General features: G+C 39.1%; 1 protein-coding gene across 1 annotated transcript in view; it reads left to right on the top strand.

Annotated features, from left to right (window-relative positions):
• The window catches only part of LOC102210289 (ras association domain-containing protein 3-like), a 30,761-nt gene extending 16,325 nt beyond the window's left edge, over positions 1 to 14,436 (top strand). The window contains exons 2-6 of the mRNA XM_005747230.2: positions 8,980 to 9,087; positions 10,710 to 10,868; positions 11,115 to 11,202; positions 12,880 to 12,995; positions 13,775 to 14,436. Of these exons, the coding sequence (XP_005747287.1) occupies positions 8,980 to 9,087; positions 10,710 to 10,868; positions 11,115 to 11,202; positions 12,880 to 12,995; positions 13,775 to 13,924 (621 nt within the window). The 3' untranslated portion in view covers positions 13,925 to 14,436. The remainder of the gene's footprint in view (positions 1 to 8,979; positions 9,088 to 10,709; positions 10,869 to 11,114; positions 11,203 to 12,879; positions 12,996 to 13,774) is intronic.
• The last annotated feature ends 364 nt before the right edge of the window (positions 14,437 to 14,800 follow it).

Genomic DNA, 14,800 nt, shown 5'->3' with positions numbered 1-14,800 from the left:
ACGCAAGTTTACATTTATGGGACATTTGTGGTTGGGCTGTTGATGTCGATGCAATGGTGCACATCAGGTTTAACCCACAGCGTAGGAGTACAAGTCCCCTGGAACCCTATGAAAAAGGTGATAACCATTGCATTTGAACATTTTTGAAAAAATAATTTATTAAAGTGTTTTTTGTTTTGTTTTTTTTGTTTTTTATCACCTAAACCTACCCAATTAATTTACAGTTAAAAACTGCACTAAAAAAACTGTAGCAGTGAGACTATTCACACCACTGTCAACCCTTCAGCTTCCAAATGTGGATGTTTTTGGGGGTTTTTTTTGTTTTTGTTTTTTTTTATGTCCTAAAACATGAAAAGTGTCCAGACGTACTAATCAATAGATGACTATTTCACAACGTTCTGTCAGATTGGGCATTTCAGTGAATGTCTTGGCCAATAGATGACAAAAGAATAATGTCATAAATAATAAAATAATCAGTAATCAAAAGTACATTTTAACAAATCAGTGAAAAAAGGACAAAAAAACCCTCCATATTGATCAGGTAGTGATCTTTAGCTGTTGGGATTTATATATTTCTCATTTAATTCTTTATTTTTTTAATTTTTATTTTTTTAAAGAAGTTCATGGGTCAGGCGATAAATGATTTATTCAGTCATCAATAATAACTGAAAATGATATTGAGAGTAATCTGCAGTTTGTTTTCAGTGGAATAAAAGTCTCGAGGGGATCTCTCCATTATCTTTGGCTCGAACACACCTCGTTTGTTTCACTGCCTTCCTCCAAGGTCAGAACTATGAAGTTTCAAAATCTCAGCCCACACATGCTTACTCACTCCCTCCCCGCAACACACACACATGAACACACACATGAACACACCTCTTTGGGTCTGTTGCTCAATTCTTCTTGTGCAAAGCCTTGACTTCAGCCAGTGTTCCTGGGAATCGTTACGGTCTTAAAATCAAGAATAATAAGGTCCTAAAAATATATTTTATTTGTGCTGTCATGTGTGGCAAGACCAGAATAGACCAAATTATAATGCATTATTCCAACATCAGTCTTAATTTGTATCGATCGAGGGTTTGTTATAGACACGATTGCTTGTGTGAGTCTTTCCCCAGCAGTGTGTTTTCCCCTGTATGTAGCTGTGTTAATGAAAGCCATTTTCAGGCTAATGAGAACATTTCTCAGCAGGCACTTAGCAGTTTGGGCTGATGACCCAAACGGTTAGACAGCAGCGGCGTCATGCTTTCAATGTTGTATTCATCTCCAACGCAACTGTGTCAACAGCCTGAGTGTTAGCGGAGCCTGAGAAGAAAAGCGACCCGGCTTTATTAAACGTGGCGTCAGAATATGACAGCTGCTAACGACAGAAACGGTTTTGATTTATTTCATTTTTTTTCTCTACTTTTTCTTTTCCTCACTCCCTGCTTTTTCTTCTAACCCTGTTCCTCCTCCATCTTCTGCACGTCTTTGTCGGTGTTGGGAGCAGAGCGCTCTCCATCTCTGGGTGGCCTGGTGGTCTCCTCACAGGCTGCTGATTGAGCTGAGGCTTAACTGTGTGTCCTGAACATGTTTTCATGGTGTACTTCCCTGACCGCACTCAGAACACATTGTCAGCGGTCCAGTTTGGTTCACATCATTGTGCTGAAGTGATGTCTCTGTGTGGTCCTGCTGATTTAGTCTGCAGGTTTTTACCTCTTGGCATGCAGACAATAACATCATTTTCTCTTCTTTCTGACTTATTTCATATTTTGCCTGTTTTTTAACTTTATATTTGAGGTTAAAGCTGAATATTTTACTTATTATCAACTTGATTTTGGTCTATAAATAAGTGTTTGGATTGTATTTAATGATATTCTGACTCTCCTCTCTTTTGATGAGGTTTTGTAATTATCTTTACATTCATTTTAATGCGGATTATTTTTGAGCACGTTTGAATCTTCTTCAAGAAAAAGGCAATATCTTTAATGATATCAGAAGAACAACAAAAAGCTAATGTTGCTCAGGTTAGTTTGAGAGTCAAAGTGATACACGTTTAATCACCTGGCAAGCATTTTTAAAGTAACTTTATTTTTTCAGTTTTGTTTCTTTTGTTTTTGTTTATTTAAGCTGAAATTGCTAAAGTTTGCTGGGGGTAGCTGTGTTATTTGCAGCTTCTCCCCCTCCCCTTTATAAATCATGTACATAATATCTTAGCTTTGGGCTGTGTTGAGGAGTAACACTGGATATCTCTTTTTTTTGAAGAGTTAACAAAGCTTAAAATAACAGCTCAGAGACTGCATCTAGCAGCTTTGTCAGCCTCGAGGCTCTGGAAATCATCCAAAGTGTGAATGAATGATAGCTAGTGGTTATAGAAAATGGATAATTGTGGTTTACAGCTACTCTGCTGGAGCAGCTTTGCAAGTTTCAGTGTTCAAAGTAATCCTTATTTGTCTTATACGTAGCCTTGATGCAGCTTCTCAAATCTTCATCATCTCAGCTCTTAAACGGATGATTTGAACAGCAGGTAGGCGGGGATATCCCCTCACTCTATGACATCATATAAAAACAAGAGTAGAAAAAAACTGTTTAGAGCAGTCTGAATCTCCCCAACCCTTACTGGGATTACTTCTGCATACGTCTGACCTTGAAGCTTTGGTCATGTTTAATATAAGTATCTGACAATGTAATATTACATAGACATGACAGAAATAAAGAAAAGCAAAATACCTCAACATGTATAGATGCACGAGTAACTCTGGAACGTGTGCGTATGACCTGTCTGTTACAGAAGAACAGTATGAGGACGTCTGTGGGACATTTAAGTGATGTTGCACATGCATGTGCACGTGCATTACTGTAGGAATGCTGAGAGGAAAGGTGTGGCTGGGCTCGACTTCCCCCCATGGATCGGCAGGAAGTAACAGAGAGAGGGAGGCTGTGGAGGGGGAATAAATTTCAGTAGTTGCTGCTAGTTTCTCTTTCTTTTTGTGTGTGCAAAGTTATTGCCAAGTATAGTTGATATAAACGTGTTCACCGTGTGGACTTTTGGTTAATTATTTCAGTTTAGTGGGAAACTAACATGATTTGTAGTCATCGAGTCGGTACAGAAATGTGAAGCTGGCCTCGAAGCAGGCAGAATTAATTTTAAAATACACCGTTTACAGTAAGAAATGAAGGCTCGTTGTTCATCTTTATAACATAAAACAGAATTTCAAACAATCTATGATTAAGCTTCTCCAGAGTGACGCTTGGCGCTTTCTTTAGTCTCATGATGATTTTCAGATGATAATGAAATCTTTAAAGATGTCCCATCAGACTTTAAAAGCTTGTAATGAACATTTATTGCTTTTTTTTTTTTCTTTCATTTAAGTTTTAAGAATTTGTTTAGGAAAACACAGGTGACATTAAAACTAGACCACAGATACTGGAGAATCTTCTAGAATCTGGAAAAAGTCAAGAGCTTTCCATGAAAGCGCCAGCACCACTGAAGATAAAGGAGGGATAGAGTTGAGAGAATGATGTAATATATTGCACCTATAGAGGAGTGTCCCGGTGTTAACTCCTGTCAATGTTTTGCTAAACGGACTTGCCTTTAATTATCCCAAACATACAGATCTGAGTCAAAGACAAGGGCAGAAAACTACCCAGCTGTACTCGAAGTGTCTTTGTTGTCCTTTAAAATATAGGTTCAGTTTAGGTGAATGACTGTGTTTAGTCTGCCTGTAGCACCTTTAACACACAAGTGCACAGTGTTAGTCTGAGCTAAGCGTGTTTTATCTACACATGCACACAGTGATGTCATGTGTTTACAGACAGGCGATGCAGACGAGCGTGACGGTGCTAAACAGAGACAAATGGTGTGTGCGCGATAAGATCCAGAGAAAACAAAAGACCAGTTTTCCTTCAGATTACTTCAACATAAAGCCTGATATGACTCTCCCCTTCGATGGTTTCCTCTGTTCGCGCTTCGTTTTCTGTCTCCTCACTTTTATACGGCCTTTCTCTTCCTTTTCCCTGCTGACTCAGTTCTGCTTTTACACTTGGTCTGATGCACTGATTATTCTTCAAATATAAATACTAATACTGCCACTTTGTACTTGGAAAGCATTTTAATAGCCTGTCGTGAATGAAATACGTCACCTGTCTTGATACAATAAACTTAAAAGAACCACAACTTTTCTTTGGTTTAACTGAGCATATTATTGCCTTTATCACCTTCCACCACTCAAACCTCATTTATGCTCCATTAGCAGCATGTTTCTATATAGCTTTTGTCTTTTTCAACCTGTGGACAGAATACACTGTCTTGCATACTCACAGTATTAATAAGGCATATCATGTTGATATGCAAACTTAATAATATATATTGGTGCCCTGTCTGTTTAAACAAGTAATGCAGGATCTTGGACTTTAGGATTCACTCGTCTGAAAAAGATTCCAACAAATTTGGCCACAAAGCTGGAAAATATTCAGCTTTTAGTGCAAATCAATACTTCTAAAGAAGCAGTTCAGCACTTCTTTAAAACTTCTGTCTTCTGAATTGACGCAGAATCAAGACTTCCCTAGAAAACACTGACATCACTTCCCACACATACCAACTGTAGACTTCAGTGAAGTGATAAAGGTGGAGCCTGATGTTTAAAGGCCTTTTTGTCCTTCTTTGACTCATTGTGATTAATAATGTCATGGCAGACCTCTTTTTAAAAACCTTCTTTCTGTTCTCCTCTGTCCCTTTAGTGCAGCGTTGCTCTTCCAGCTTTGGTGGGAGTGTTCGCTGCACGCTTAAATTGGACCATGACCTCATTGTGTTGCAGCTCCGCTGTGCTCTGCTTGTCCTGTTTGTTTGGATTGTGGTCACTGTCTCCCTCCCAGTGACCTTTAACCCCGTCTACCCTGCTCGAAGTGGAGAAGCTGACACGCCCACATTCACACACACGCCTGCTTCGTACTAATGTCACTTTAATCCTGCTGTTTCTCTGCTTAAACTGGTTAATTAGGGCTTTTATCGGGAAACACATTAGAGGGAAGGTGTGTGGAAGCATTGAATTGACTATTTAAGATGAGGTGAGGACAGCTGATGTAGATCAGCAGGGTTATCTACTGACCTACACGATCTCCCACAAACGAACACAAACTCTGCAGAGTCATGGAAGGAAGGAAGGATTCCCCTTGAGGGAGTATTTCTTCTCATATCCCCACTCACATCTTACCTTCTTTCATTTTTGTCCTCTCCGTGTGCACATTGAGATGGCACATAATCTGCTTATCTGTCACTTCCTGCTAATAAGCTTTGACTCGTCTAACCTAGCAACCACTTAAAGGTGAGACCGATGGTGGAAAAACCCCAGCAGGTCAAAATCAACGTCACGACACTCAGGTAGACACAGGTATTACCAAGTAGATGAAAGCATCTGTGAAACAGGGACTCGAACTGTTGTGACTTTGTTTCTGTGCCTGTGTGACTGATCAGATCTGCTTTAATCCCAATGAGTCAGTGTCTGGATTTATTACACGGACAGATTACGATCAACAGGGTGTCAGGAGGTGACTTCAGAGGCGTGTACTGTAAAGTTCAACATAACCAGGCTTTCTTGACAAAACCTAAAACAGGTTTTGTCAAGTCTCTCACAGCACAAAAGGAGTTGTTGACTGAGGTGGAAAACTGAGTATTTGGAGCTTTCAGCAAAAATACCAAATTGAAAGATCAGGTTGGGCCAAGAAATAAAAATAAATAAATAAAGGTTTATTTTATGTGTCACAGATTTAAGAATAAAAACTAATTATTATTATTAAGGATTGTGTTAATCATAGTGTACTAATTAATGAAGGACTATAGCAGTACCACAGTGCTAAAACTGTACATACTTAGGTGTCACTATAGAGGCTGAATAATAGCTCAGTAAACATGCATGCATGATCATTTTTATTATCTTGTTTTGTTGTTTGCAGTGATTTCAAATTGCTTATTTTTATGCAACAACTTGAAACCCCAAAAACCCTCAAAAGGTAAAACAGTAATTTCTTACTTTTGAGAACTCAAACAAATGAAGCTAAAAACAATCTAAATTTTCTTTTAATCCATTTGGTGACCTACTTCAACTCATAAACCATCAATAAATGCACGGGATTCATAATTTCAGCCAGTGACCGCCAAGTTCCCCCTGAAAAGATCCCCATATTTTCTTTTGTAATCAGGTAAGCATGCATTAGAAGAGTAAAGTAAATGTAGCTGCAGAGAAGTAAATCTGTCAGATTAGTGTTCTCCTTAAATATAAAGCACTTTAGCGCGGACCTAAACTGGCGTTGCTGTTTTTTCTCAGAGCCATAAACCTCAGTGTTTGCACATGCTGTATTGGCACCTTGTCTTTACTTTGAGCACTGTGTGCGTGTGTTATCCATATAAGGGTGTATGTGCCTTCAAAGCCTGCCTAGATTCTGCTGTGCGTGTGTGTGTGCGTGTGTGTGTATGTGGTTTTTAATAGATGCTGGGGAGAGCTGCACTATGCCCATGTAAGCTCAGACTGCTGGGGAATTAAAGTCTGTCTAGAGCATCTGCACTGGCACTCTCATATATAAACAGAAAATAATAGAAATCAGGTTTAAATTCTGCTTTGAACATCTGGAATCCACTGCTTTGAGACTTAAAGTTGTAGCTTTAAAAAATTATGTGACTTGGAGAAAAAACAACATCTGTGGAGAGGAGCTGATTATTTACTCCGTTGTTCTATAATCTGCTGATAATTTTTTGACATTAAAATTTGAAGATGTCAAGTTTTCGGCCACACAATTAATTGGTTTTATTATAGGAAGACAATGTTTGGCTTTTTAAAGAGTTTAGATGAGCTGCAGTGAGCTTTCGATAAGTCAAAGCGGTTAGACCACAAGGCCAGGCAGAACATCCATAGGATTTACCCCCTTATAGTTCTTATAAAGGAGGATGCTGCTCTTAGGATAAAACGATTTTTGTTTTACATGTTAAAATATTTTTGCCATTTCAAGATGGGAGTCTTTGGATATTGATTCACTTTAGAGTTAGCCTAAAGTGGCAACTAGAGGAACTGCAGTCTATAGCCCTTTTATATGTTGGTTGTTGCTTGGGTACTTCCCCTGTAACACATGGAGGCTTTCCTGAAATGTTTAAGGAAACATTTAAACCTTCCTCGTGGTCATTTCTAACTCCAAAACATCAGTATTCAGGTTTAAAGTTGGTAACAGCTGTTATTTGAGCTACATATATGGATATGAATCACTTTCTTACCTCTGAAAAGCGGCCATGTGTCTTCAGAGGCTTCTAGAAACCATTTTATTTGGCTCTGAGGTCAACATCCCTGACTTTACAACCCATTATGTAACGTATTTGTTTCATGTGACCTGAATTACAGTTTTATGCACGTAGCCTGCAGTTACATATAATGCATTCTCATTTAGGATTCATTAAAAGGGTTTGGATGTGTATGTTTGTGTTCTCATATTGGTTCTTTTTGTCTTTATTGTGAACATTTCCTATCAGCTGACCTAAGTTTGGACCTTCCCCACCCTCTGGCCTCCCCCTATCTTCTAGGGTTATTTATAAAACCACAGTGCTGATGTGTGATCTGCGACTCTCACAGTGAGGTCTGTTGTGTGGCTGACTTGTCAAACATACATGCCACACACATCACAGGCTGTTTGAATCGGTTATGCATGCTCTTCAAGTCCACGTGGCCTCCGGTCAGTCTCCTTAAAAACACTTTTTTTTTTTTGTGCTGCTTATGTTATATTTTCAAATGCGATTCTCATGAAGTGTTAGCTCTTTCCTCCAGGATGTTTTAGTCTAAAATTAGGAGTCAGTCGCTTATCATGAGACCTACACTGATGTAAAAAGGTGTTTTTGTCATGTACTCGCCCTCCAGTCAGAGCTGTTAGTTTAAAAATAAATAAAAAAGCAGACACTTGACACCTGTTCCTGTTTATATTCACAGGAAGGTATATTTTGACAAAATATATTCATGACAAATATAAGTGGGGATTACATTTTGTCTGTTGCAGAGCACTTATATCAACAAACATGATCTTAACAAGTTTACTCTTCTCAAGCTGATATGAGGGGGCGGGGCCACACGGAAACCCCCTTAATACTCGCTGGTGTTATTATGATGACGTATTGTAAATACGCTTATACTCCTTGCTGCCTTTTTTTTTCCTTCTGACTTCTTGTTATTGTTATAAATCAAATGGTAAAGAAGCAGCCACTTCCTGTCTTCTTTTTACTTAATTTATTGAATTTTTTTTTTTTGTGTAATAAAAAAAAAAAAGCTGGCTTGTTGTACGTATAAAACCGGGCTAAATATGATTGGGTTTAATACTATTAAATAGCTTTATTTATTCATTTATCCATCCATTTTCTGCCTGGGAACACCGGATAACCAGATTATATCATCAAAATTTAATAAGCATAGTTTAAAAATCAGATGATGGAGGTTAAAAAAAATGCTTGATTTGATTTATGTTAGCATGACTTATTCGTTCGAATCCTTTTTTAAATTTTTTTGCACGATGAGAAAAATATGAAACTCTACACATTTCGAGCTGTCGGGGTGCTCGTTGCTTTCCTTAATGAACTTAAACAGAAAGGAGGATTGTGCAGGAGCAGAGCTTCTTCTTGGCAGCTCTACACTCACCCTGAGCACCTTGGAGCTCTGGTTATCTGTTTTAAGGCTTGTTTATAAAGAGATCTTTTTGGTTTTAAAGTTGTCTCACCCACTTGAAACCAACAAGAGATACAGTACATTATGTCAGAGTAATGTGCACAGCTTTGTAGTATTGCCGTGTATCATCCTGTAAAATCAGAAAATAAAACGCTGGTTCTTGATTTGGATTAGAAAGAATTATTCCCTCCCTCGTTTTTGTGTCCCACCGCTGTTGTCTAAACAGAGGATGTATTGTTTTAATAGTCCTGGCTGGTTTGTGACTTATCATGTCGCGTTTCCTTTCCTTCTTTGTCCCTTTTCTTCTAAGGATGTGGAGAAGGAGAGAGAGTTGCGGACAGAGTTCAGCAAAGAGGAAATCTGGCAGAGAATCGAGCAGTACAACTTGCTAACCAAAGACCACCTTAAAATGACGCTGGTGAGTATAATATGCACACACACTCACGCAAACACACCTTTTAAAAAAACAAAACCCATCAACCAGGGCTGTCTTAATGGTTCCACTCTCCAGACTCCTGCAGAGCTGTGCAGGCTCTAAATCTCAGATTTTGAAGTTTATAATGTTGCCGTGTTACTTCTGCCTCCCTCCTGCTCCCAGCATTCCTCAGTGCTCGCATCAGAGTGATGTGATGTTATTCCTGCTATTGTTCTCGCCCCGCAGTGTTTTCATTGGCAGCGTGACAGGTGTCTGAAGTTGTCTCTCTCCACTTCAACTCAGAGTGAATTTCAGTAGAAATGAGAGATGTCAGGTGAAACTGGGGTTTTCTGGCCGTTAAAGCACCACATGAAAGAATGCAAGCATTTTTGAAGGAGCGGCAGGTTACAGAGGATGTTTCCTGAGGTTTTTTTTCCCTTAGTCATGGAAAATCATCTATTTTCAGACAAGGAGTTAAGCTGACCGCACTCTTAACAGATGGGAAACGGCACATCTAAAGGCCAGTAGCTTCTAGTCTGACACTCAGAGGGGAGCCCAGACATAATAACTGAGTCTATCCACTAAAAATCACATTTTAACTGGCCAATAAAAAGTTTACATTCATTTATACATTTGAATATATGCGTTTTTAGAATATAAAGACAATAAATGGACAAAAAAGCTGCATAGACACATAATATCAGCTTATATTGGTCACTCATGCCCAAATCAGCATGTATGTAATGAGATCAAATGCCATACTACTAGAGCATTATATAAAGATTAAAACAAAGTGTTGTCTAAGGCTAATCTGTGCAATTTTCCAGTTGATAATAAAGTCTGTTGGGAACTTGAGCTACCTTTAAACACTCCATTGTTAATTACTTGTCATTGTTTTGCTTTTTTATAACTGAGAAAAAAGACAAACTCACTGATTAAGGAAATAATGATGATACTTTCCAAAATATTTTATGCTGAAATGAGTCATAACTCAAAGTGGGTGTATTCACAAGATGCTCATCGTGAAACTTTAACTTTCACAGTCAGTTTGTTCCACAGTCATTATAATAATGTCTGTAAATGGGTTTCAGAGCTCACATTCAATCCTTTAAAAAAAAAAGTCTAAATGTTTATTTTCATTTATATTTAAAAAAAACAACTGAGAACTGAGAATATTTGTTACTTTTGCAGTTAATAGATCATCAGGACAGTTTAGAGCCGATTGCTCTGCATATTTTAAGTAGTGAGTGGATGAATGGGTAGTTTCACTATGAGAAGCCTGCATGTTTCTGTTTCAGCACACCTTTTCTGTCCAGTTTCTGTCTTCATTCTTTAGGATTTGTCTTTCTTGTTCATCCCGTTTTTGTCTTTTTATCATTCCATCTTTGACGTCTACTTGGTTTTTTTACTTCTCTTCATTCTTGGCCTCTTTGTCTACTCGTGACCTTCACACACACTCCTCCCAGCCCCATATGGAGTAATGAGATTAAGATAGTCTTCCTCCATCTGGGGCCATCTGTCCTGCAGGTCACACTGGGCTTATTGGGTGAACTGGGCTCACTTAGAGAGATCATGTAGCAGCTACCATAGTGGCCACATTAAAACATTAACTCTGTCTCTGTCAGGGTGCGGGCGGTGTGTACACGGGTTTCATCAAGGTCCAGATGGATTTGCGGAGGCCAATGACGGTGCAGGGAAGTCAGACAAGAGCTGGGGAGGCCTTCTATCTGCCCCAAGGAGTCTCCAACACCCTTCATGTCAGCTCTAAAACCACAGTCAAAGAGGTTGTTAATGCACAAGCAAACACACACATGTGAACACACTGCAGCCTGATTAAAAGGTTAATTATGATCTGATGACAGACCGGTTGAAGTCGAGAGACAGACAGGGCTAAGTTCATTGATTTCACTCAGTTTTGAATGTTCTTTATCCTTTTAAGCAATAAATTAACGACAAAGCAACACAAAAATCTTCTAGAAGAGCTGTCAGAGTAATATTGACGGGTGTTTTTCTTTCTCGCGTGTCTTCAGGTGATCGTCGGCTTGCTGAGCAAATTCACAGTTGCAGACAACCCGGCTAAATATGCCCTGTACAAGAGATACCGGCGGGAGGAGCAGGGTAAGACTGGGTGTGAGAGACGGGGTTTCATGCCACTATTGCCACGCTCGGTATGAGGTGTGTGTGTGTGTGTGTGTGTGTGGGCCTCACCCTCATGTTGGATGCCAGAGGCTCTCCCTACTATAACAGCTCACCAGGGATACCCACACATGCAGATATAAATACAGTGCACATCCATGCTGTGAATGAGCAGCTGTTACAGGCTGTTGGGTGTCACACGATGTCTTTCAGTGAGGAGAAGACAGTTTATTAACCTTATGCATTGATTTAAAACTATAAACACAACCTGCAGATGCTTGTTTGAAGCTTGTGAGTCATTTCAACTCAAATTTTTATAGATTTAGAGTGTTTTTGTGTGTTTTCTCCCCCTTCTTTAAACGCTCCTGTTCTGGTTTGCATTCATGACTGGAGACGTACAGCTAATAAAAGACAGAGTCTAGACAGACGCCTGACTGCAAACACTTGAGGACTTTTAATGAACTTGTCTGGTGTTTCAGGAGAAAAGTTAAGTGTCTGAGATTTAACTGCGGTCTGGAAATGTAGAAACATCTTCGACTTTGTTTCAAATTGAGACGAGACGACTCACGATGTGGTCGAGGAGAACTTGGATATGTAAAGAAGAGAATCATTTGAACCAAAGCTTGTAGGGATGTACAGGGTGCAGAAACATCTCCTTCAATTGTTTTGCTTCTGCTCACTGTTTTTTCTTTAGCTCTTTGCTTTTATTTTAATCCCTTCTGAAAGTTAGAAAGCCTTAAATTGTAAATCTTCTAAACCAATAAATGATGGTCAACATACAAATATGCAGAATTTGTTAGGAAGAGACAAAAGATGCAATTGTAAGCGACACACAGTCAGACTGTTTTCACCGCTGTCGGTTAGTACTGCTTTGTCAGAAAACCGGTCTTTGTTGTGTGTGCTGTGGCATACATTAAGGCAGAAGTGATGCTGATTGGTCACTCCTTTGAGATTTTGTTAACGAGCAGGGTTACTGGTATGCCAGTGCCCTCACTGGCATACCAGTAACCCTGCTTATTTAACCCAAACTGCAATCTTTTCCTAACCCTAACTAAGTAGTTCTAAAACACAAAGTGCTCAAAAGGAGTAGAAACCAGAGTCTTCTGGCTGTTAACCCAAGAAACGATGCCCCCAGCACTCTCCAACCTCCTTACAAGGACTTTGTATCTTTGTTAAGCATGAGCAATACTTTTGGGGCCAGAGGGCTAAAGGGCACCTTGCAGAAGGAACATCACAAAGTGTCACTGGGCTGAGAACACACTGATGAAGCAGGAGGTCTGTAAATGAATATACACACTACCCTGACATCCTAATTACACCGTAAGCCCTGAAGAATCGGCTTTTGTCCTCAGATGCTGTCAGCAGACAAACCGATGAGTTTTCAGATTGAGGTTTGGAAATATGTGAATGTCAGAATAATCAAGCCTCTAGCACCTTCTACATCTTTTGCAGATGTAAATACATTGCTGGCAATAACAGAATCTGTCCCTCATTGTCTGTTCCTGTAAACTACCGCATGGTAATATGGCGCTCCCATCCTTTCATCCTTTGCCAAATCCATTTATATGTGCACAGAGGAACAGCTGCCTGTGGTTGCATGCAGCGTGCATACTGTACAGACTAATTAAATCTGTTTGTGTGTGTGTGTGTGTTTTGCAGTTTATACATGCAAGTTGGCGGATGCTGAGAAGCCGTTGTTTCTTCGCCTGGTGGCGGGACCCGACCCAGACCTGCTCAGCTTTGTCCTGAAAGAACAGCAGACGGGAGAAGTCATGGTAACACTGATTATCACCACACTTCAGCTTTATTGACATCTTCCTGGCCTCTGTGCTCTTTCGTCTCCGAGTTCAGCCATTCCCAAACGAGACGCTGCTGTGGCCCATTTCTAAACTTTAAACTCTAATGCACAATTCTTTTGTGTTTTCATTTGATTTAGATCTTCTGAGGATTTACTTATTGAGGCTGACCTGCCATAAACTGTTTGATCTCAAGTATCTCCCAGCATTTGCTCTTAACAAACCTATGAGTTTATGATTTTTTTAAAAAAAGGCAGAAAATGAAAAAGTACCTTTTTTTTTTTTTTTATCCCCATGACTTAAATATTCAATCACAATTTTTAAGCAAAAATGACAAAAACTGGAAAACTGGCAAAGAAAGTGACTGTAAATTAATTCTGTAGTACCTTTACAGCCCAACAGGGGGCCACAGTGTTTGGCAATCACCATCCTAGTCTTTTTTTCCCCCCGTTCCTTTTAAATCTTTTACTTTAAGTTATCATTGTACATTATTGTTATCATTCTATATTCAAACCTAGCAGCTGACTTTTTAAAAAAAGAATTGTTTTCCTAGTGAAACTTCTACGACAAACTTTTTAAAAAACGTGTTTTTAAAAAGTAGTAAAGGTGCCATTGTTGTTATCCCAAGATGGATGCTACGCATAAAAAGAGAAATAACCACTCCTACTGTACTATCAAGCATCATCCATAGACATATACTTTATCAATTAAAAAGGAAAAAACAGAACTGAGTGAAGTTTTCTTGCTTTTCTCCTCAGTGGGATGCCTTCTCCATCCCTGAGCTGAAAAACTTCCTGCGGATCCTTGAAAAGGAGGAACAGGAGCAGAAGGACGCAGTAATTCGTCGCTATGAAACCTACCGGCAGAGACTGCAGGAGGCACTGCTGGAGGTCAGGGGGCCTTCTTAAGAGGATATAACCTCCTTGAAAAAGGACTACTGCCCCCTAGAGGGACGAAGGGGATGTTTTGTTTTGTTTTTCATTTTTAATCTCCTGGTGTACATTTTGATGGAGGGAGGGATGTGAACACAGAATCAGGAGAGAGGATCCAGCACCTGGAAGAAGGGATAATAAAGGATGACAAGAGGACAGAAAAAAGAGACTGCAAATAAAAAAGACGAACAGACAGAATTTTGGTTGCTGGATTCAAGATTTCAAACTGCTTCCCGCTCGGCTCCGTCTGCCTGCAAACACCAAAGATTCACTCACTGTGCCATATCCGTTCATCCTCTTCCCTGTTCGCCGTCCATCCCTCTCTTCTTCTTCTTCTTCTCTCACTCTGTCCTGCTGTCACATAATTTATGCAGTTCATCCTTTTTGTTTCCCTCACCTTTTTATCCTTTGAACTTGTGAAAGACTCAAGGCCATATGTTGAATTATTTTTATTTAATTTGTGTGTTTTAAAGGTCTGTACATATTTTTTTTTTTTTAATTTATATGGGTGAAGCTTTTTATTGCTTTTTGTTTTTCTTTTTAAAACAGTCTTATTTTTGTTTTATTGTAGAGGCGGAGCAACAATCTGCTTGTTGACACAGATGCTGAGAATAGTTTTTTCAGACTTCAGCAGGACACAGAAAATCCAAACATCAGAGCATGAAAGACCATTTAAAAAAAAGTTATTATCATAAAATGGAGTTATTTTAACCCACAGTAGTTGTAAAAGTAAATACTGATTCCAATAATAATAGCTCTAATTACAAAGAATGAAAATGGATTGGAGTTCTTCTGGATTTATCCGTTCCAAAAACATGTCCAATCAAAATATATGAATCTGAGAAGAAATTC

This window comes from Pundamilia nyererei, unplaced genomic scaffold (assembly GCF_000239375.1).
Source record: "Pundamilia nyererei isolate P.nyererei 1_Seehausen unplaced genomic scaffold, PunNye1.0 scaffold00192, whole genome shotgun sequence".
In the NCBI taxonomy this organism is placed as follows: domain Eukaryota; kingdom Metazoa; phylum Chordata; class Actinopteri; order Cichliformes; family Cichlidae; genus Pundamilia; species Pundamilia nyererei.
This window is presented reverse-complemented; position numbering and strand designations above follow the sequence as displayed.